Below are 23,242 nucleotides of genomic sequence, written 5' to 3'. Positions count from 1 at the left end.
GATCGAACTGCTGGCAGTGAGCAGCAAGTTAGCCCGCAATACTGCAGTTCTAACCATTGACCCACCACGGCTCATCCTTGTAGGTTTTCTATTCTATTTGTTTTATTTTACAGTTGTACTGTTTGTTTTTTTGTGAAATGGGCGGCTGTATGAATTTGCCAAATAAATCAATAAACCGCCAAATCATGTCATTCCAGTCCAGGGGTCTCCAACCTTGGCCACTTCAAGACTTGTGGACTTCAACTCCCAGAATTCCTCAGCCAGCTTTGCTTTGCTTTGCTTTGCTGGCTAAGGAATTCTGGGAGTTGAAGTCTACAAGTCTTAAAAGTGGCCATGGTTGGAGACCCCTGTTCCAGTTTCCATTGGGAAACTCCGATTTCAAAAAGATGAGGGCAGGCACACACCAGAGGACAAAAAAACACACACGTCTTCACACTCACTAGAAGCAAACGGTTGCAGTGGTTCAGGTGCAGGACCAGGGCCTTGTCAAGGAATTCGTTGCCAGTGGTCATGGGCTCCAAACTGCCCTCCGAGCTCAGGCACCCAGCAGAGTCTTCAGCCGCCATGTCAGCAGTCCCTGGCACTTTGCCCACAGGTGGAGCTTGGCCATTGCTTGCCACCCTGCAAAGAGAGGCAGTGGGCAAAATATAATCCAGGTTCTTGTCTTCCATAAACCCCCACCTGGGCCATGGGCTCCCTTTCCATCCATGGTGGCCAGATCCAGCTTAGAAGGAAAACGCAAAGGCTCAACCTGAATAAATTTGCCCATCCTTTCTGAGCAACCACCAGGGTGGAGAAGGCAGGATCAGATCGATGTATATTGGAAAGCTGGTCAAAGGAGGTTTCAAAGTATTTCTAGCCAGGACTACCAGATTCTGAAACAGCTTCGTTCCCTAGGCCCTTCGTCTGGTGAATTCACAAGATTCGTTTTTCTCGCCATAAACATGTATAACTAGATTGTGTTGTTTTTCTGTCCTATAACATGTGTTGGTACGTACATTATTTTGTATTTATTTATTTATCTTGTCATGTTTATGTAGTGTACAGCTGGAGGTGGTGACCCTTTAAAAGCTGTATAAAATGAAATTTCATTTTTAATGTATACCAATTAGTATACATTCAAAGTGACAATAAAATTATTCTATTCTATTCTCACTTGCAAATAGAAGAGTGTGTGTGTGTGTGAGAGAGAGAGAGAGAGGGAGGGAGGGAGAGATCGATCTTGCTAAATTACAAATTTTCTCCAGAGTCCAAAATAATGTCCTTTGACTTTCTTGCAAACACCCAGCATTGCTCTCTAACCAGTTGCTGATTTGCTTTGTTGACATAAACTACTTGGCGTTTGCTTGAAAAGTATCTGTCACACCAGCCTAAATGTTCTTTTAATGAAGACAGTCTAACAGGTACAAAACAAAAGAGAGGGAGAGAAATAGAAACGTAGTTGGAAGTAATGTGAATGTGAACGAAGCAAGCCCTTACCTAAGTAATGTGGCCATAAACAAAGAAAAAACAGAAAGGAGGGGGGGAAATAAATCGATTGTAGCTTTGGAATTAAAATATTGCTTGGTTAGTCCCCATCTGATCCAACACACAGAAAGAGAGAGAGAAAGCTAAAAAGAAAGAGCAACGTGTTCAAAATCCATATATACAGTGTGTTGCCTGGTTACATTTCTTGGAGTAATATTAATTTTAAAAAAAGAGGGTGGGGGGGGGAGAGAACTGATTGTAGCAGCAGTGTCAGGCATTGGCCACCGAGTGGCGCTGCTGCTGCATTTTTCTGCCAGCCTCCACCTGTTAGACCAGGTGGCTTTAGAGGGTTTGCCAACAGCGGCATCAGCACCAGTTCCTGGCATCCTGTGGCAAACCCTGCCAAAACAATTGCTTGGAGGGAGCAGGGTCCAGCCAAAACACAGGAGGCATGGGCAATCCTTGACTTAATGACCTCAAATGACCCCAACATCTCCGTCGCTAAGCGAGACAGCTGTAAAAAGTGAATTGTGCTCCGTTTTACGACCTTTCTTGCCCGAGGTGTTACGTGAATTGCTGCAGCTATTACGACAGTAACACGGTTGTTAAGCTGGTCAAAAGGTCGCAAAAGGGGATCGTGGGACACTGGAACCATCATAAATACGAGTCAGTTGCCAAGCGTCTGAATGTTGATCACATGACCAGGGGAATGCTGCAAGGGTCGTAAAAACGGTTGTAAGTCACTTTTTTTTCCCAGTGCTGTTTGTGACTTTGAATGGTCACTGAATGAACTGTGGTTAAGTCGAGAGTTACCCGCATGCAATGCTGGCTATGGGCAGTTGCGGCCACCTTTAAACCAGCCTTTAGCCAGTGGTCACCAACCAGTAGGGGGAAAGGACAGAGGGGGAACTTCCCCAAAGCAATTAATACACACAAGGCTCGCCATATGCTACAGAAACGGCCTGGCCACCCCACCGGGCTGCTTCTTTCCGCTTCTTTCTTCTGCTTTTGGCTGCATGCAAGGAAAGCAGCAAAAGTCTTTCTTTCTCTCCCCCAAACTCCGCCAGAAAAGGGACCCTGCAAGGCCTCCTGCTCCAAGAGGCTGTGACAAATCTCACAAAGACTCATTTCTGGTGGAGTTTGTGGGAGAGAAAGAAAGACTTCTGCTGCTTCTGCTGCTTTCCTTGCATGAAGCCAAAAGTCTCTCTCTCTCTCTCTCCCTCTCCCCGAGAACAGAGCTGGAGACGGGATCCTGTGATCCCAAATAAAGAATGATCGATCGGTAGGAAAAAGGTGTGGGGAATTTTCCTGTAGACTTTTTTGGGGATTTTCCCAGGGTCTCTGGTCCGCGGGATTTAAAATTATGAGTTTGTTGGTCCCTGAAGTCCAAAAGGTTGGCGACCGCTGCTTTAGCCAGCTTACTCACTTGTCATCGTCTCCTTCCGAGTCTTCCGATTCAGAAGCATTAAGGAAGCTGAAACTCTCGAGCGCATGTTCCACCGTCAAGCTGGTACTGGAGGCTCGGCTCAGGCACAGCCCTTGTTTTTGCTTGTGGGGTGGAAATTAAAAAACAAGCGTTAGACAGGTCCTCTTCTGTGGATCGAGCAATTCTCCTCACTACTCTGCTTCTTGCTCTGCAGGGCCTGAGCCAGTGGTGGTATATTCTACTGGTTCAGCCCGGTTCTGCCAAGCCGGTAGCGACAACGAGCAGTGGAGACCAAATGCGGCAGCTGCTGAAGCGTCAGGGAGAGCGCAGGATTGCAGGTGATTGCAAATCGCCTGCGCAAAATGTGCATTTGGGGGGGACGGGGACGCGCACACACAAAGTGTGTGCGCATGCGCAAAGTGTGCCCACCCAGCCCACCCACCGAACCGGTGGTTAAAAATATTTGAAACACACCACTGGCCCAAGCATCCAAGCATAACAAGAGAAAACACACACCCGCCACACAAAAATGAAACACTCTTGCGTCTAATGTCCAAAGCAATGTTCCGAGAGGAGGTGCCCCAAAAGTTACGTATACCTTTTCAGCTGAAAATCTTGGGGCTTAATTTCTGACCTAGAAGGTCATCTGTCGTAAATTTGGGAGATGCCTATATTACAGCAGTTCAGCATCTGAGCACACCGAGTTTTCATTAAAATCCAAAGATTGCTAGAAAAACCACATTCGTATCCTCCTCGGTTTATGTGAACACAAAAGCCTAAAATTGCAGTCTACCTACAGCCAATGATCTGTGCAGAATTCTCTGCATTTCTCCCCAAAGGAGGTTTTTTTTTTTTTTGTATGTTATTTGCCTTCTCAAAACAACCAGTATGGGCCTCTAATGTATAGGCAGGAAGTTTATCTTGTGGAAAAAAATAAAAAAAGGCAGCGGAAGTGTGTGAGTTGAAGATATACCCTACAGTTGCCCTCCAAAGTTCACAGGAGCAGATGTGGTGAGAAATTTAACTGAAAATAATCTACTATACATAAGAAGTGTATAGCTACATCGGTCCCTTCAACATTTGTCTTCCTTCCTAGAACTGGTCAGCAGAATTGTGCAACATGGACATAAACATAAAACAAAGATGCACAAAGCTTTGCATCATTCGGGAAAGTTCTCAAAACCAGGTTTCAGATGCAGGAATTCCAGAACTCCTAAAAGAGTGAGCCGCAGTCATGCAGAATGGGCAATTAGTAGATCTCAAAACACAGACTGGGGAGTTTCCAAAGTTAAATATAGCCTTTGTTTTAAAGCAGGAAAACAATCTCATGGGATCACTAACTCTCTTGAGATTTTGACAGATCTCAAGGAGATGACTCAAAATCCCGTGACGTTTGGAATCAGGCCAAAAAAATGTCCCTGAGATAGAAAAGAGATTGCTAAAAGTTGCAATGCTCAGTTTTATTTTTTTCCACATGGGTAGCCAGACAATCCTTGTGATCTCTTCCAAATCAAAAATTGGTTACAAGAGAGATTACTGGGTACCGGATTGAGCTCAGACCGGAAACCTTCCTTCTAGGAATCATCAAGGATAAACTACCAAAAGAAGTAAAATATTTATTGCTACACATTACAACAGCTGCCAGAATAGCCTTTGCGCAGGTATGGAAAACATCAAATATTCCCAACGAAGAATTGATAATACATAAAATAACGGAAAGTGCTGAGATGAATATGTTAACATTGGGACTGAAAGCAAAAAATGACTCAGAATTCTTTTTAATCTGGAACAACTGGTATAAATGGCTAACAAACAGAACTAAGAAATCTAATTGAAATAATCCTTATGGGAGTAAAATGTAAATATGTAAATTATATAAAGATATAAGGATAACAATTATAGTGGAAATTATTATTTAATATTAGTTAAACGTAATGTAATGTATTATGATATTTAATTTAAGAACCTGTATGGATGCCAAGAATGCTGTTGGAATTGAGATATTTTATGATGTAATAAAAGAAACTTAATAAAAATATATTTTAAAAAAAATCCTTGTGATCTCCACGGATGAATTGTTCTATCAGGAAATTTCTCTTTAGTTCTAGGTTGCTTCTCTCCTTGATTAATTTGCATCTATTGCTCCTTAGGACAATAAGGAGAATAGCTTGACTCCCTCATTTCTGGGGCAACCGCTCAGATACTGGCACACTGCGATCATGTCACTCCGAGTCCTTCTGTTCATCAAACTAGACATGCCCAGTTCCAGCAACCGTTCTTTATATGTTTTAGCCTCCAGCCTCCTAATCATCTCTGTTGCTCTTCTCTGTACTCTTTCTAGAGTCTCAACATCTTTTTTACATCGTGGAGACCAAAACTGGATGCAGTATTCCAAGTGTGGCCTTGGAATAAAGTGGTACTAACCAGGGGTGCGATTCAAATTTTTTAACAACCGGTTCTGTGGGCATGGCTTAGGTGGTCGGCGTGGCTTGATCATGTGACTGGGTGGGCGTGGGTTGGTGGTCATGTTATTGGCTGGGCGTAGCCAACTCAATATCACTCACGTCGAGGCATGCATCTCCTCGCCTGGCCTCTCATGATTGTGGGGATGCTGAAACAGTCGTAAGTGTGAAAAATGGTCATAAGTCACTTTTTTCAGTCCCATTGTAACTTTGAATGGTCCCTCCATACAAGCAAAGTACCAGCAAAGGAGGGGGAAATAACTCCAGAGAAGTTCCTGAGACAGGAAGTCTAGTCCTGCCAAGAACGTAATAAGGGTTAACGGAGAGGCAGTTTCTGTAAGCAACTCCAGAATGTTTCCTTCCTGCCTTCCTTACAGGATTAGGCCAGTAATTTCTTCTAACAACCGGTTCTCCAAACTGCTTAGAATGTTAACAACCGGTTCTAGCGAATAGGTGCGAACCAGTACAATCCCACCCCTGGTACTAACACCTCATATGATCTTGATTCTATCCCTCTGTTAATGCAGCCTGGAACTGCATTGGCTTTCATGGCAGCTGCAGCACACTCTCCTGGCTTAAAACACATCAGTATAAGAAGACCTCAGGAAGGCAGTGTCGAGTTTCTTTGTTTAAATGCTATTGAGAACCCCACCAGCTTTGGATGCGGTCCTGAGCTTTCTACCCCACTTACTTACCAAGAGAATCTCCTCAAGATGCTTGAGTTCCTGCTCCAGGACCTGCAACTCAGGGAATTGGCCCCGATAGTCATCCAGAGCAGAAGCCAGTGTATTGATGGCCTCCTCCAGGCCAGAGTCCACAGGTTTGGGCCTTGGTGCTTCTGAGATCCCTGATGGCTGTAGCTGTCCCAAGGCTGATGGGAGGGCCAAGGAGGACCTGGGCTGTTGAACCTCTGGGGCTGGACCAGGAGGGTCCCCACTCTCCTCTCCAACAGGGGTAGCCGCATCAGGTTCATCCTCTTGCTTTTCGTCCTCACAGACCTGAGTGTCCAGTTGCGAGCCCACACTTGGGGGCGAGGAGTTCGTTTCCAAGGGAGGGACAACCCAAGGGCCAGGCTCCTTGGGGACAGGACACTCCCTCTCTTCTGCTATGGGCATGTCTACACTTGCTTCACTGATCTGGCTAAGAGTCCGGGCATAGGGCACGTGTCCGTTGGCCATGGAGGCCTCCTCTCGGATTGCCGGCTCCTTCTCCTCGGGGTGGGTGAAAGCGATTTCAATGGCGGGCGCAGTGGCCTGCACTGCAGGTTGCACAATAGGCCTGGGCAACGAATGTCGGGCGCTTCCGGACAGCTGGGGGCTGGACGAGTCATCAGACGACTCCGAAGAGATGGACCAGGCTGCTCCGTTCTCCAGTTCCTCCTGCTGCCGCAGCATGTTCTGAAGAAAACAACAACACGGGTGAGATACAACTGCACCGAGCACGGCAGGTCAGAATGAGCACCCAACCAGGACTTCTTCCACCCACAAACACACTCATTCACATCCCTTCTTTCCACAGCCCCAACTTTGCCACCTTCTGGAATATCAACAGCTCTTCTTCCTGGACCTGATGTGCCACCTCCAGGTAAACACAAGGCTGTGCAGCTGAACTAACCAAAACCAGTTCCGGCTGCTGGGTCCCCTCCGTATCATCTTGCAAATGACCCAGGGGCAAATAGACGTATTTGCATTTTTTACAAGACTGAAACCTTCCGCTGGCTATTCTTAATAACATACTTTGAAAACGTTTAATGTTGAGATAGGACATGGAGGGTGGGATGATACTTTACACCTCCCAAGCCCCGTAATCTCAGCCTTACTCCTTCTTATCTACACACAGGAGGCTGTTCAATTTAGGTGGAGAGAGAACCAAGAATCAGTTGGTGTGGTCTATGATTGGGAGAAGAACTGGCTTCTAACATAATTCATTTTCTTCCATTGCTCCTCAATCTTTGCATCAAGCTCACCATCTGGAGAAAATCATCCGCCCAGATGTTGATGCTGGCATGTCTGGCAGAATTAAGTAATTTGCTCTGCCTTCCATAGACATTGGCAAACCCCCAGGGAAGAGAGACCAGCTAGTTCTCAGCAGCGTTGGCTTTTGGGGGTAACCATTCTGAGTTGGGACTTTCTGTCTCATGCTATATCACCCCCAAAAGCCTTTAGCAAGAAAGTTAGTATAAACGATGGCTGTATTGGTAACATGGAATTAAAAACGGTGCGCGAAATGCAGCCCTTTGAACGAATCCCTGCTCAAAACTCCTATTCACAGAACTTAAAATTCTCCTTAGCAATGATCCCTGATTGGGGGTTACATCCTAACTAATGGCTCGTTTTAATCATAATTTGTTGAATAGGCCTGATGTACCAGCCTCATTAAGCCATACAGCGTGGTTGATCAGCTGAATTTACACCCTGGGCTATGCCAAACCAAACAAGCCAGATTATGATAGCACGTGTGAAGAAGTAACTGCTTCTCTTTATCTCATCTCTTAAACCAGTGGTCCCCAAACTTGGCAACTTTAAGACTTGTGGACTTCAACTCCTAGAATTCCTTAGCTGTCATGCCCCTGATGGAGACTGACTCTGAGGGAGAGAAGGATCAACCGACAGGGAGTGGAAGTGTGGCTCCGGAGGTTATGGAGAAGGGCAGAGGCTGGCTGAGCAGGCAGAGGAGGACCCAGGCCCATCCCCTATCCATCCTAGGGCACGCAGGGAGGAGAGGATAAGGGAGAGATGTGGTCTACTTGGGAGGAGAGGGCCTTGATCCTATTCATGGGCTGCAGCTGTGACAACTGGATAAGAGTTTGGACCTGCGTACTGGCAAATGCTGGAAACAAAGTGTGGAAATATCTCTAGTTTATAGTTCCTCTCTGAGTTTGGCGTCCTTCCCAGTGTGTGTTATCTCTGGACATCCTCCAGCCCTTATCTTGCCTGGTTTGTGTTGCTTTTCCCCTTCTTCTTGTAACTGTTTGTGTGGGAGTTTTTTGTCTTCCTTCAAAGATATTCAGAACTTGGAAGCAAAGTGAAGGAATAAAAGGGGCTGCACCTGTTTTCTGTGACTTGTTTTGTATCCCACCCTGGGTCATCACATCAGCCAGCATAGTGTCTTAAAGTTGCCAAGTTTGGAGACCTCGGTCTTCAGCAGACTTAACAGTACAAGAGTTAAGTATAATTTTTGGGGAAGCACCGTATTGTCTCAAATATCAGGTTGTAGGTGGGTAAAGGTCAAAAATGGGTGAAGAGACCCATTCTTTCTCATTCTCATTCTCTTTATTCCAGACAGGATGCCATCGAGGAAGATACATGTAGTCCTCGACTTACAAACAATTCATTTAGTGACCGGAGTTACAAGGCCCTGAAGAAAATTACTTTTGACTGTTTTTCACACTTAACGACCCCCATGGTCACGAGATCAAGATACGGCTGCTTGGCAGCTGAGTTATATTACACAGTTGCCATGCCCCGGGATCATGTAATCCCCATTTTACGACCCTCTGACAAGCCAAGCCAATGGGATTCATTTAACAACCATGCCACTGACTTAAGAACTGTTGCAATTCACTTAGTGATTGTGACAGGAAAGCTCATAACCTTGAGCAAAACAACTGTCTCACTTAACCAGAGAACTCTGGAGCTCAACTGTGGTTGTAAGTTGAGGACTACCTGTTGTTCTTGCACAAAGCCTGGATCGATCAACTTCAGAGGGAATCTGAAAGTAATGTCCTGGGGCTATTTCTAAGCAGACCAAGATTACACACGGCCAGGGGTGGGATGCTGCCGGGGTAACAACCAGTTCTGTGATCGTGCGCTTCACACATGTGTGCGCACGCTCGATGTGCGCTGTGGATGTGTGAATGGCGATGCAAAAATCCTTACCTTCTGCGTTACTTCGGGGGAGTAACACAGCTGAGAAGCAGCAATCTGCTCTTCCACGCTGATCAGCTGGGACAATAAACGTCAGTACAGGGCAGGCCTACATGATTGTCGGAGCAAACCGGTTCACTCCCGGCTGATCTTCGGAGCTAGGGATTCGCCCGAACTGGTACAAACCGGCAGAATCCCACCCCTGCACATGGCCCACGAACCAAAGATTGCAATTTCTAATTTAAAGGAAGACCTTTCATGCTAAATCACTCAATGGTTGGGCCCTCCCAACTCCCCGGCCTGCAGGAGTAGCAGACAGTAAACACACCACAATCGCAATCAGGAGGGACCACTACAAGACAACGAGACAAAGGGAGTTTGTACAGTTCACCACTGCCAAGTGCCACTTATCTACCAGAGCTCTGCCAGGTGCTACGGACTAAGGGAGAGGTTGAAAGCAGAGGAAGCACCAAGCGATGCAACAGTGCGAGCACTTACGCAGCCCTGAGACGCCTTTGTGCTGAGCTGCACCGAGGAGACATCGCTGCACGAACAGCTCCACGGCAGCCTTTCCAGGACGCTCTCTTGGAAGACGTCCATCAAAGCCCGCCTCTGCTTGGGGACCGCCTCCCAAGGCAGGCTCTTGAGCAGAGAAAGAGGCAACCATCAAAGAGGCACCAGGTGCAGCCAGGACTTCCCAAACTCAGGTGGGCTCCGTAGGTTACCACTTAGGGCAGGGGTGTCAAACTCGATTTCATTGAGGGCCGCATCAGGGTTGTGTTTGACCTTGGGTGGCTGGGGGTGGGCGTGACCAGGGTGGGCGTGGCCAGCTCGACGTAACTCATGTTGGGGGCGCCTGTGGCGGCCCCGAGCACTCTGCCAGCAAAAACAGGCTCCTGAGCTCCATTTTGGCGGCGATGGCCTCCTGCAAACTTCTGCCACTGAAAATTGATCAACTCACAAGCTCCATTTTCACTGGCAGAGGCACCGTGGGACAGTCCTTTGCTGTTCCCAGGGTGACCCTGCATTCCAGATCTAAGCACTTCGTGGGCTGGATCCGGACCCTGGGCCTTGAGTTTGACACCCCTGCTTTATGGGATCAGGGTGAAGAACGCCCTACTCCTCTGCAATAAATCTAGCTGTCTATTTTCTCCAGTTAGAAAGATCGGAGAAGTTGTTCTCCTTCCTTGTGGAAGGTTTCATGTACAAACAGGAACAACCTTCACCTGATAAAACATAGTTTGTTTTGGATTGCAAAAGAAAATGTTCTGTTTTTCACACTTTTTCTCCCCTTTCTTTTTCTTTGATGTGAATCGGGTTTTTTTTTTCCTGAGGGCCACCTATGGACTTCAAATAAAGTGCTTGGAGATACACACACACACACACACACACACACAAAACATCCCCCCCAGGAAGTAGACAAGGCCAGGATTAAATCAGCCAAGGCAGATCAAAATAAAATTGGATTAAATAAAAGTAATCCAAATTAGCACCATTTATTCCATCTATTCCACTCTATGTTAGAATTCAATTTTGGGGGAACAACTTTTTGAGATCTCTGGGGACTGCAGCCAAAGCATCAAGAGCCACATTAGTGGAATAATCTCAAATTGCACAATTCCTGTCCTAATCTAGCATTTCTAGAAGTGGTTAAACCATAGATTTCTGGATTAACTGAACCAAGAAGCTGTGTTTCAAGCTCTGATTTCAGACCGAGACTGCAGAAACCAATTCAAGATTACATCCTGGGCATTTGGTTTGAATGCGGTAAGAGCTGTGATTTGACAAATTCCACCCCAAGTCTAATGTCTAGAGATATAAAAACAATTAAGTGGACAAAAAAGTACGAGAATGTTCTGTGTTGCAGGATCTAGTCTGAGTCGGTCGCCAGGACCAAACTAGGTTTATTCTTCCAAGCTTTCAGTTTCGTGTTGGAGCCCATCATCAGGTAACTTCTCTCTCTCCAGAATATGTGCATGTTCTTTGTGTCATATTTATATAATTGCCAGGAACAAAAGACCTCCAAGGGAGTCTGGCCTGCTTTATTTAAAACTTGTTTTTTTTTTTAACAATAACAAAGACTTTGTGGGTAAGACTGAAGGAGAAAAGTGATGCATATTTTCTTATTGGACTACACCTTCTCCAAATCCTTGGTGAAGCTACTGGTGAAGCCATAAGGACAAAGAACTTTCCATTCTCTCCATATCTTAATACATGTAGCACCCAAAGAAGGAGTACTCACATAAAAGGCTTGTTCTCTCATGGAAGGGGTATCAGGAGGGCTCTGGTTGTATGTGGAGAACCGCTTGTTGACTGTTGATGTCTTGTTCACAGTACTGGCAGAAGATGGTTGGTCCTCTTTATCAAACGGACTGATGGAAGGAAAGCATTGTAGTTAGTGGAGAAGAAGGAAAAGGGAGCTGATGGGAGAGGTGGCCTCACGTGCTCTTTAGATCACTTGGAAGATCTTCAAGGAGACACTATGGACTCTCTTACTGGAACCCTTCTTTCACTATGGCCCACTCAGACACCCAAAAACATTAGAGAAGAACAGAAGAAGCCCAAAGAAGGCCAAGAGGACTCACTTCCAATTGACCTCCAGGCTTAGCTTGATTGTGCCTAGGTCATTGATGTCAACTGCCACCACTTGGGGCAGGGCGGCAAAGAGATCCTTGGTCTCGCAAGAGACATTCCCCACCACTACATGGCTGGCCAAGCTCTTGAGTTCCGTCACCTGAAAGGAGAAAGTAAAAAAGCAGAATGGTCGCGACTAAGGAAAAAAACATCTTCTTCTAGGTAGGAGACATCTGACCAGGGAGATATCAATCACCTTGATAGACAGAAATTCTGTAATAAGGGGCAAGAAGATCATCTCCTCACTATCCCAGACTTGCTTGCTGTTGGCTTCGATGCGACCCCGTAGTTTCCATCGCTGGCGCCCATACCTCATGAAGATCTACCGTGAAGGAAGAGGAATTTGGGTATCAGTTAGATGACTAGCAATGAGATCCAGACTCACAGTTTTAAGCCAGGTTGACTGCAAGCCTTTCTTGGATAACAAACAGAAGGGACAAATTCACCTTATCTCTTAAGTAATAGCAACTGTCCAACCTCTGGGATGACTTTGATATAACACCCACCCCCGCACCCTGCGCATGCATGTGCGATCCCCCCACTGCCCCCTTACCTGCACTGCACCTCCCAGCTGATTTTTCGGTCCGTTTGAGCCCCTTTTCAGCCTCCCAGAGGCTTGAGGGAAGCCTCTGCAGCCTTTGTAGGCCGAAAAATGAGCCCGTTTCATCACTTCTGGTATTTCCGGAAATACAGGAATTGATGAAATGGGCCCCTTTTTTTTTTTGGCCTCCAAAGCTGCAGAGGCTTCCCTCAAACCTCTGGGAGGCCGAAAAAGGCCTCAAACGGACCGAAAAATCAGCTGGGAGGTGCACGCATGCGCAGTGAGGTAAGTTTGCCTGGGGTCCCCTCCATCACCCATCTTGCTTTTACAAACCTCATATTGGTCGCCTGCACAAAGCCTAGCAAAGCCAGCCAATCCTGCAAGAGAATGACAAGACAAGGCATAAGACATAACAAAAGAAGATAAGTCATAACAACATAAGGACTATTTAGGGTGGGCCACCTAGGTGGTCCTAATGTTGTTATCTTTCATAAAGAATCAGAAAACTACATTATAAGGCCACCGCCATCCCATCTCTTTTCTCCAGAGGCACATTTATGAGGAAAGGGTGCGACCTGGAGGAGACATCAAGAGGCAGAGAGTAAACACCCTTCTCCTCCTCACCAAGCCAACTCCTATACTCCTCAAGGGTGTGGTGAAATCTGGCCTTGAGTTGAGGGGGTGGATGAAATGGCGGAGTAGCCTTGAGTCCCTTGTGGTGAGGAAGAGACTGAAGGGAGATCCTCCCTAAAACCTCGCGCTATTTATCTAATAGTTATGCAGTCTGTGATGTACTCTGGCAAGATGCCTGCCTATAGGCGAGCAACAATCAACATACCACTCTAATTAGCTCACTGGGTCATTTCTGATCCCTGACAAGGTGCTTTTAAAAATGGCCGACCAAGCTTCCTCAGGCAGATGTGGTTTGTCCCTTCCTACCTTTCATCTTGATATGGAACTCTCCCAACTGGCTCTCCAATTCACTCTCCAACAGACACATATTCTGCATGGGGAGAACATCGACAACCAACTGTTAGTGCCGTCAACCCAGGAACTTTCCTCTCGTCCCTCACCCACCAACCGATTTCTTCCTCCCTGAGTGCCAGCCATCTTGACTCACTTCCGTGTACTCCTTGTAGCCCTTGCCAGCTTCAGCCAAGCTCTCCCGGGCCTCCTTGCTGCCAGGGGAACCGGCTGTGTAGGCCTTGACCATGTTGTGAGCTCCATCTCGGAGCCGTCGCTGGATGCAATACGCCTCGTAGAGCTCATCAATCTATTGAAAAGAAAGACGGAGCACGAGCGTGAGAAGCTGCGAAGTGGTTGCGCGGAAAGCCGAGCCAGCGGCGAGGACGCCTGCTGAAGTATCTAGAAGGTTTGGCTCCTAGACCATCCTAGGTTACACAGCAAACTATTTTGTCTTCAAAAGGTTCTTCCTGATCTTTACGGAATTTCAAAATAACAGCGGTAGGAGAGAAGGAGCAGGGGAGACATGATAGCAGTCTTCCAATATTTGAGTGGCTGCCCCAGAGAGGAAAGGGGTCAAGCTATTTTCCAAAGCACCCGAAAGCCAAGGAATAATGGATGGAAACTGAACAAGGAGAGATTCGACCTGGAAATAAGGAGAAACTTTCCGACAGTGAGAACTATCAACCAATGGAACAGCTTGTCCTCGGAAGTTGTGGGAGCATCTTCACTTGAGACTATCAAGAAGAGATTGGACTGCCATCTGTCAGAAATGGTGTAGGGTCTCCCGCTTGGGCGGGGGGTTGGACTAGATGACCTATAAGGTCCCTTCCAACTCTGATTATCTGTTATCTTCTTGTCCAACTCCCTATAGGAGACTCTATACCAATTCCGGATAAATGGCTATCCAATCTCTTAAAAATCCTCAGTGATGAAGTACCCATAACTTTTGGGGAGAAAACCATTCCACTGATTAATTGCTTTCAGGCAGAGGTCCCCAAACTTGCCAACTTTAAGACTTGTGGACTTTAACTTTCAGAATTCTCCAGCCTGGAGAATTCTGGGAGTTGAAGTCCACAAGTCTTAAAGTTGCCAAGTTTGGAGACCCCTGCTTCAGGGCCACAACATGGCTGTCATGCTGCCTGGATAATTCTGGGAGTTGAAGTCCACAAGTCTTAAAGTTGCCAAGTTTGGAGACCCCTGCTTCAGGGCCACAACATGGCTGTCGTGCTGGCTGGAGAATTCTGGGAGTTGAAGTCCACAAGTCTTAAAGTTGCCAAGTTTGGAGACCCCTGCTTCAGGGCCACAACATGGCTGTCATGCTGCCTGGAGAATTCTGGGAGTTGAAGTCTACAAGTCTTAAAGTTGCCAAGTTTGGAGACCCCTGCTTCAGGGCCACAACATGGCTGTCGTGCTGGCTGGAGAATTCTGGGAGTTGAAGTCCACAAGTCTTAAAGTTGCCAAGTTTGGAGACCCCTGCTTCAGGGCCACAACATGGCTGTCATGCTGCCTGGAGAATTCTGGGAGTTGAAGTCTACAAGTCTTAAAGTTGCCAAGTTTGGAGACCCCTGCTTCAGGGCCACAACATGGCTGTCGTGCTGGCTGGAGAATTCTGGGAGCTGAAGTCCACAAGTCTTAAAGTTGCCAAGTTTGGAGACCCCTGCTCTCAGGGATAGAAAATTCCTCTTATGTTCTAGGTTGGATTTCTCTTTGATAAGGTTCCATCTCTTACTTCTTGTCCTGCTCTCAGATTTTTTTTCTTCTCCTTCTCCTTGGGAAAGGTCATGGCTGAATAGCTGAACCCGAATTTTTACATACCAAAAGACCTTAGCATCTCTATTTAAGAAGGATCAGGTAGCAGGGAAATTGCTTAGCCAGAAATCTTTGGCAAGTTGCAACCGAATCTCTTTAGGATGCTCTGGCAAAATAGGCCAAACATTTACACAAAGGCATAATTTATAAAGACAATTAAAAAAAATAGATTTTCTTGGCACTGCAATCTTACTGGCATGGTGAATTCAGAAACAGGAGGTACCTTGCTAGCGTGAAACTCCAAACGGCGCAAGAAACGCTCAATGGACTTGACTTGCTGTGAAAATAAGAAAGAAATGCCATTGTGAAGGATCTGGAAACTCAACTGGTAAAGGAATGTAGAAAGATAAAGGTTACTCTGTCCAGTGGTGTCTGACTATAGAGCACGGTGCACTGCAATAACGGCAGCGAGTAGCATCCTGTAGTCATATGACTGAATTTTATGAAGTTGCCAAAACAAGCAAGCAAGCAAACAAACAAACAAACCCCAGCACTACCAGTTTCGAGGCAGCAAATCCTAGAGAGGAGAGGGAGGGAGGGAGGGAGGGAGGGAGGCAAGAGGGGCGGAGGGTGCAGGATTTCCACTGAATCAATGAACTCAACCAACCAACGTCAGCAAGATCGCTCGGCAAAGGCAGGGAGAGAAGACGGCTGCAAAGACCAGGTGGGGCAACCTTTTGCATGCAGAAACATACGAGATGCAAGAGGGAGTCACCCCGTGCCACCTAACATTAGTCCCTTGGGTTCTCTGCTTCCTTCCCAGCAGGTCTTACCTTGTCAAGGTCATAGAGGAAGCCCTAAAGGAGAAAAAGAGAAGAAGAGAAAACTTGGAAGAACTGCTGACTACATGCCAACAGCAGCTCAGGGCTGAACTGTGGACTCCTGGATGCTCTCAGAGTTTGGTTCTTTTCCTGCAGACGTTTCATGATCCAAGTAGTTGGGTCACAAAACAGAAGATGTTCCCTAGTTGGGTAATGAAACGTCTGCAAGAAAAGAACCGAGCTCTTGAGAGCACCAAGGACCCCACAGTGAATGCATGGCATCATATTAGGCATTACAACATGCTCCTCCACGCGTATTTTTTAAAGCTGCATTCCCTGACGTTGTGGTAAGAGGGAAGTATCAGGGTAGTGATTTAAGAGCTGACCAGCTGCTACAATGATGCACTGATGCACTGATGTAATGATGGGAATGAGTCAGCAAGGTTTTTAGCTACTATCCCTTTAAGAGCCTGTATAATAAGAAGAGGCCCTGTTAGGGCATCACTCTCTCGCTGTGTGTTCTTCCCTGCTGTCATTTACTGATGGTTTGACTTCTGCCTATTGTATGTGTATGTACAGTATATATCAGTGATGGCTCACCTTCTCGTCCTCGCATGTCGAAGGTGCGCTCCTGCACATGCATGCCTGCACCCATAATGCAATGCATGCGCCCCTCCCCTCTGAGCATGCATGCGTGACCCCTCGTGCATTGTGCACCTCTGTGCATGTGCAGCAGATACCTGACAATCAGCTGGCTGGAGGGAGGTGTACACGCAAGCACAGTGGACCTGATCTGGGGCTACGGCTCACATGCCAGCAGAAATGGCTCTGGGTGCCACTTCCGGCACACATGCTATAGGTTCACCATCGCTGGCATATATTCTCTGGTAGATAAAACCACTATTTATTACAAACTGTTATTGCTCCTAGGTTGTTCCACCTAGTAAAGCACTCTGACATTTCCACAGGCAGTGGGAAGCGTATACTGTGTATGCATTATCTATGTACATATCGGTTATCTGCATGGAGGCATTTTTGTGGGTGTCTATCGGGGAGATCCTCTGCACAAAATGCCTGCAAATCATCACCCTCTGTTCCGCTGGAAGTGACTGGAAGGCCAGCCTGCCTGCAAATTTGAGGACCGGAGACTGAACTTCTGCCATTTGCAAGGACAGCTTTGCATTCCATCAGAGGTTGGCAGCATCAGATAGGAACCGCGTCACTCACCAAGCGAGAATTCCTCTTGGATTCACGGATCTGGGTGCTCAGCTTCTCCAGTTCCTGCTGGTGCACCTCCAGGTAAGCGCTGCAAGGAAGGAGAGGTGGAAGGGACTGAGTAGAGAAAGAAGAATGATCTCCCCATCGCTTGGAAGATTAGAGCCGGCAGCATCCCGGCTCCCCAATCCAAGGCACTTGCCCTGGTTTTTTTTCATGCAGGATGTTATCCTTGGCAGTAAAAGCCAAGAGCAGAAAACTTCCTTTCAGCCGATTCCCACCACGCTACCCGCACTCTTGATCTTCAAGTTGAACTTTAGGTTGGTGGGGGGGGGAGGAAGGAATCGGGGTCAGCTGCATTTACACAAAGCTGAATTGCCTTCGGGTTGGTGTTGCTTCCTGACAACCACCTAAGCAAGTTCCTGCGATTTTGTCGACAAGTTTTCAAAAGTGCTTTGCTCTTGCCTGCTTTGCTCTTCCTAGGGCTGAGAGAGAGAGTGTGACTGGCCCAAAGTCACCCAGTTGTGCCTTGGGTGGGACTAGAACTCACAATCGCCTGGTTTCTAGCTTGGTGCCTTAGCCACTATATCAAACTCTCCATTGTTACCGCAGCTTTGGAGAGCACTGCCCAATACTGCAGGGAAATATTTTAAGTATTTATTTATTCATGAATTCATATCCTGCTTTTCTTACCTTTTTATAAACAATGCGAAGCAGCAAATATATCTAATTACACCTTTCTCTTCCTATTTTCCTCATAACAACAACCCTGTGAGGTGAGCTGGGCTGAAAGGGAGGGACTGGCCCAAGCTCACCCAGCTGGCTTTCATGGCTAAAGGCAAGATTAGAACTCAGGATCTCCCTGTTTGTAGCCTGTGGTGCTTTAACCACTAGATCAAAAGTCTCCAAACTCGGCAACTTTAAGACTTATGGACCTGAACTCCCAGAATTCCCGTAGCTGGCTGAGGAATTCTGGGAGTCGAAGTCCACAAGTCTTAAGGTTGCCCAATGGGGAGACCCCTACATTAGACCCAAATGCTTCTCAATATCCCACTGAAGACACTTGGTTTCACAGTGACTCCTCACCACCTCCTCACGTATCAACACGGAGTAGAAAAGCAAGCTTAGATGTTTGTGAACAGATAAAGAGGTATCACCGCCTGTCACACGCTGAGCGTTTGGTGATGCCCGCAGCGACACTTACCTCAGGCCTTTCTTCAGTGCTTCGTACACTTCATCGAGTCTCTCTGGCTGGGGCACCTTGGGTGGAGGGGATTTATGAGACATTGAAAACATCCTACTGACCCTGGAGCCAGACTTCCTGGAGACAGTGGGTGTACTGAACGCAGGGAAATTCCTACCAAAAAAATAATGATGATAAAAGCCCCACAGACAAAAGAGGATATCACAGAATAGGCCGGCCGGCTGATTCTTAATAATGCAGGATAGTTTTCTGCGTAGTCTGGGTGGGAAAACAGCAGCTCCTGTACACACCCCTGCAGTGATACCAAAAAGCCTTAGAAATGTTTCAGGAAAAACATATCAGTAAAGAAAGGATGTTTTCCCACGCACCTCATTGCTAAGTATAGACTGGGTGAAGCCAGGCTCAATAGCAATAACCGTGAGAGGGATCTTGGAGTTTTAGTGGACAACCAGCTAAATATGAGCCAGCAGTGTGCAGCAGCCATCAAAAAAGCCAATTCAATCCTAAATTGTATTAACAGAGGAATACAATCAAGATCAAGACCACTCTGTAAAGCCTTAGTAAAATCACACCTAGAATACTGCATCCAGTTTTGGTCACATTATAAAAAAGATGTTGAAAAAATCTTTGAGATATTGCTTTGAAGCCCCTTTGGTGCTCTGAAAAATGTGAGATCCAAATATGGAGTTGTAGAATTAGAGAACCGAGGAATTCTGACTCTGAATTTCAACATGCCATCCCTGATCAAAACTAAATAACTCGGCTCCGTCTATATATATATAAAATGCAAGGTGATAAAAAAAATGTGGCTCGATGGTATCCATTTGCTTCTAAATGCACGGTTCTAACTTCTGATTAAAGAAGGGCATTGATCCTCCTGCTCTGAATGATATTCAGCTTTTCACCTGGGCCCACCACCATCCTCGTTCCTGCCACACCAGACTGGACTTTTAATTAATTCCCCCCCCCCAAATAAAATAAATTGGAGGTTATCTAACTGTGCATTTGTTTCCAAGACCCCCCTCCCCCCTCGGACAACAACAGGCCTCACCGAAATTAAAAAGGATGCAGGAAGGTGTTCTAGGACTTTGGAAAAAAGTCCCACCTGCCCAGAGGAATAAATAAACGTTAGCTGGAAAGAGAAAAAAACAAGGATTTGGAAAAACAGAACTAGAGAGAGGTGAAGGGCAAATTTAAAATAAATGTTGCTTTCCGGGGAAAATCATGTTGCAATTGCTATGGAGACAGTTTGGAAGGCCCCTGTAAAATGTTCTTTAGTGTGTTTGAGGAGAACAAACAGACCTTTACAAAACTGGCCTGTCTTCTTATCCAATTGCATTGGTTTCGTCCCAAAATATCTGATGTCTACCTCTTAGAATAGAATAACAGAGTTGGAAGGGACCTTGCAGATCTTCTAGTCTAACCCCCTGATTAGACAAGAAACCCTATACCATTTCAGACAAAATAGTTATACAATCTCTTCTTAAAAACGTCCAGTGTTGGAGCATTCACAACTTTTGGAGGCGAGTTGTTCAACTGATTAACTGTAACTGTCAGGAAATTCCTCCTAAGTTCTAAATTGCTTCTCTCATTGATTAGCTTCCATCCACTGCTTCTTATCCTACCCTCAGGTGCTTTGGAGAATAGCTTGACTCCTTCTTCTTTGGGGCAGCCCCTGAGATATTGGAAGACTGCTATCATGTCTGTCCTAGTCCTTCTTTTCATCACACTAGACACACACCCAGTTCCAGCAACCGTTCTTTATATGTTGTAGCCTCCAGCCCCCTAATCATCTCTGTTGCTGTTCTCTGCACTCTTTCTAGAGTCTCAGCATCTTTTTTACACCGTGGTGACCAAAAGTGGATGCAGTACTCTAGGTGTGGCCTTCCCAAGACGTTATAAAGTGATATTACCCTCCCCAGGGCTTTCTTGGTGCAATTCGCCACTAGGAACCATGCAGGAAATCAGAAGCTTCCCTGATTATTTCCGTTGCCCAGAGACAATTTTTGCTAAGCCTACCTGAAAGGTTTGTCCTGGGAGGAGTTGACTCCTGCAAATGACTGGCTCCTATTGATCCTGACCACCAGACTGCGCCGCTGGGGTCGTACAGAGAGGGACATCGTGGAATTCCACCGGGAAGGACTCCCTACAAAACAAACCAGGAAGATTGAGTTGAGCTTGCAAATCGGTCACAACATTCTCCAGCTTTTTTCATACGTGGGAGTTTAGGTTAATAGCAATAGCCATTTAAGACTTATATACCGCTTCACAGTGTTTTACAGCCCTCCCCTAAGCGGTTTACAGAGTCAGCCTCTCTTGCCCCCAACCATCTCATTTTACCAACCTCGGAAGGATAGAAGGCTGAGTCAACATTGAGCTGGTCAGGATTGAACTGCTGGCAGTTGGCAGAGTTAGCCTACAATACTGCATTCTAACCACTGCTCATCATGAATGGATGGATAGATGGATGTACAATAGCATTAGTACTTAAGACTTATTATTCTCTCTTCACTGTGCTTTACTGCCCTCTCTAAGTGGTTTACAGAGTCATGCCCCCAACAATCTGGGTCCTCATTTCACCCACCTGGGAAGGATGGAAGGCTGAGTCAACCTTGAGCCTGGTGAGATTTGAACTGCAGGCAGCCGGCAGGCAGCAGAAGTAGCCTGCAGTACGGCACTCTAACCACTGCGCCACCGTGACTCATTAATCCTTGACAGCCAACTGAAACTGCCCAAAACGAACTAAAGGTAGACCTCAACTAACAAGCATTCACGCAGCCACTGTTTAAAGTTACACCAGCACTGGGAAAAAACCCAACAACTTACAACTGGTCCTCACCCTTATGACCGTTGCAGCATCCTCACAACCATAAGATCTGGGTGCTTGTGACAACTGCCATGCATTTATGATGGTTGCAGCATTCTAGGGTCATGTGTGATCACCGTTTGGGATCTCCCCAGCTAGTTTCTGGTAAGCGAAGTTGATGGGGGAAGCCAGATTTGCTTAACGACCGTGTGATGAATATCAGCAGTGGTTCATTTAACAACCATGGTTTAAAAAAAAGGCAGAAAACTAAGCCTGGCTCTCTTAACAACCCGCCTTACTTAGGAATGGAAATTCTGGTTCCAATTGCGGTCGTAAATTGAGGACTACCTGTAAATTGTAATGCTATGCCCAGAATTAGGTAGGCAGCCATTTACACGTACAGGCAGTCCTCGACGTACGACCGCAATTGAGCCCAGAATTTATCTTGCTCAGTGAGAAATTTGTTTAAGTGACTTTTGCCCCTTTTTGAAATTTTTCTCGCCATGTCGGTTAAGTGAATAGTTGTGGCTAATGAAGGGAATCAGGGCCCTTTCCTCCCCCCATAAGCCACACAACCCACGTTGCTCTCTTCTCTGCTTCTGCCTAGGATGAAGAGGGGGCAGGCCTGGTTCTTCCTCTGAACTCCCTCTCCCTTGTTCTATCTCTCCCCTTTTCTGCCCAGCCGGACTTTGCCCTTCCCCAGCCTCCTCCACAGCCAATGGAGCCACACTCCTGGCTCCCTGTCAGCTATTTGGCTTCCTCCTCGGATTCAGACTCTGATAGGAGCATGACACCACCCAAGAGTGAAAAACCAGGCAAGCGGGAGACTTCAACCCCCCCCTGGATGAGGAGAGCAACAGGCATGTTACGACCCATTGAGCCAAGGAAACACCCCAACCCGTCTCTATAAACATATCCTCAGACACCTCCTGCGGTCCAGCAAATTTTAGATTGAACAAATGAGTCAGGAACAAGGAAGAGGCCAAAAGCACTCCATTATTTTCCCATCAATATTTATAATCACCGTTTCTCGGCCGGGAGAGTTCCGCCCTTATCGGCTGGGTGGAGCTGAGCTTGCCAAGAAGCAAAGACAGACGAAAATAAGACCCAGCGCTCCATCCACCGGCTTTCAGGCAGTCCTTGATTTACGGCCACAGAATTCCCATGGCCAAGCTTTGTTAAGGGAAGGGTGCCCAATTTTATGACTTTTTTTTTGCCATGGTTGTTAAGCGAATCAGGGAAGTTGTTAAGTGAACCATGCAGTCAAGCGAATTGGACTTTCCTCCCCCCTTCCCCATTGACATTGGTTGTAAATGGGGATCCCGTGACCTCAGCACACCGCAACCGTCATAAATACGCACTGGTTGCCTGAATTTTGATCACGTGACCGTGGAGAAATTATGACAGTTGTAACTGCGAGCTTTTTTTAAAGTGCCATTGTAACTTCCAATTGTCACTAGCTAGCCGGATGGTTGTAAGTCAAGGAATGCCTTTATTGGATACCCAAATTCTTCTATTTCAGTGCTTGGTCCATTCTCTAATCTGCAAAGGAATGCCATTTTTCACTTCCAAGCACGAGACATCCTTTCGGTTTCTATTTTAAGTTTCCAAAATAAAAAAAGCTACCCGAAGTTTAAAAGGCCAGATTCTGTTGACAACCGGTATTGTGAGTGTACAAAACTTACAAACGCACATTCAGCCTTGCACAAAGCAAGCAGTCCAGTGAGAACACCCTTGCCCAATGGCATGAAACGAAAGGCAGAATAAAAACAGAGCATCGCATGATGCCACATTAGCTTGAGCCGCAATGATGATTGATGGTGCATGTTTAGGAACAGACTAAAGTACACCGATGACACAACAGGAAGTAATATTGCTACAGTTTCATATCAAGTATAACCTGTAAATCGAGTCTAATTATAGACAAGTCAGATTTACTTTATGTATTTCCTACATGTATCCATCGAGATGTTTGCTTAAAACTGTATTTGTTTCAGCTCAATACTGCTGCTTTCTGTATCACTTGTTTTACTAAGCAGACAACAGATCCAGTGTTTTTCTACTGAATGTTTCTGTTTTGCTTCT

General features: G+C 46.3%; 1 protein-coding gene across 8 annotated transcripts in view; it reads right to left on the bottom strand.

Annotated features, from left to right (window-relative positions):
* RIPOR1 (RHO family interacting cell polarization regulator 1) overlaps positions 1-23,242 on the bottom strand; it is a 117,200-nt gene that overhangs the window by 13,000 nt on the left and 80,958 nt on the right. For 4 of the 8 annotated variants that reach the window (XM_087971541.1, XM_087971540.1, XM_087971542.1 and 1 more), the window contains exons 2-16: positions 20,371-20,497; positions 18,352-18,504; positions 17,160-17,238; positions 15,945-15,968; positions 15,395-15,448; positions 13,517-13,669; positions 13,336-13,399; positions 12,730-12,773; positions 12,052-12,177; positions 11,807-11,955; positions 11,464-11,593; positions 9,720-9,863; positions 6,051-6,752; positions 2,894-3,015; positions 441-621 (exon numbers count right to left, since the gene is read on the bottom strand). In XM_087971541.1, the coding sequence (XP_087827667.1) occupies positions 441-621; positions 2,894-3,015; positions 6,051-6,752; positions 9,720-9,863; positions 11,464-11,593; positions 11,807-11,955; positions 12,052-12,177; positions 12,730-12,773; positions 13,336-13,399; positions 13,517-13,669; positions 15,395-15,448; positions 15,945-15,968; positions 17,160-17,238; positions 18,352-18,504; positions 20,371-20,471 (2,226 nt within the window). In that variant the 5' untranslated portion in view covers positions 20,472-20,497. The remainder of the gene's footprint in view (positions 1-440; positions 622-2,893; positions 3,016-6,050; positions 6,753-9,719; positions 9,864-11,463; positions 11,594-11,806; positions 11,956-12,051; positions 12,178-12,729; positions 12,774-13,335; positions 13,400-13,516; positions 13,670-15,394; positions 15,449-15,944; positions 15,969-17,159; positions 17,239-18,351; positions 18,505-20,370; positions 20,498-23,242) is intronic. The other 4 variants (XM_087971544.1, XM_026675948.2, XM_087971543.1 and 1 more) reach the window with 1 other exon arrangement.

Source organism: Notechis scutatus, chromosome 9, assembly GCF_049901735.1.
Source record: "Notechis scutatus isolate UNSWTSFEM ecotype Mainland chromosome 9, rNotScu1.2, whole genome shotgun sequence".
Taxonomy (NCBI): Eukaryota; Metazoa; Chordata; class Lepidosauria; order Squamata; family Elapidae; genus Notechis; species Notechis scutatus.
This window is presented reverse-complemented; position numbering and strand designations above follow the sequence as displayed.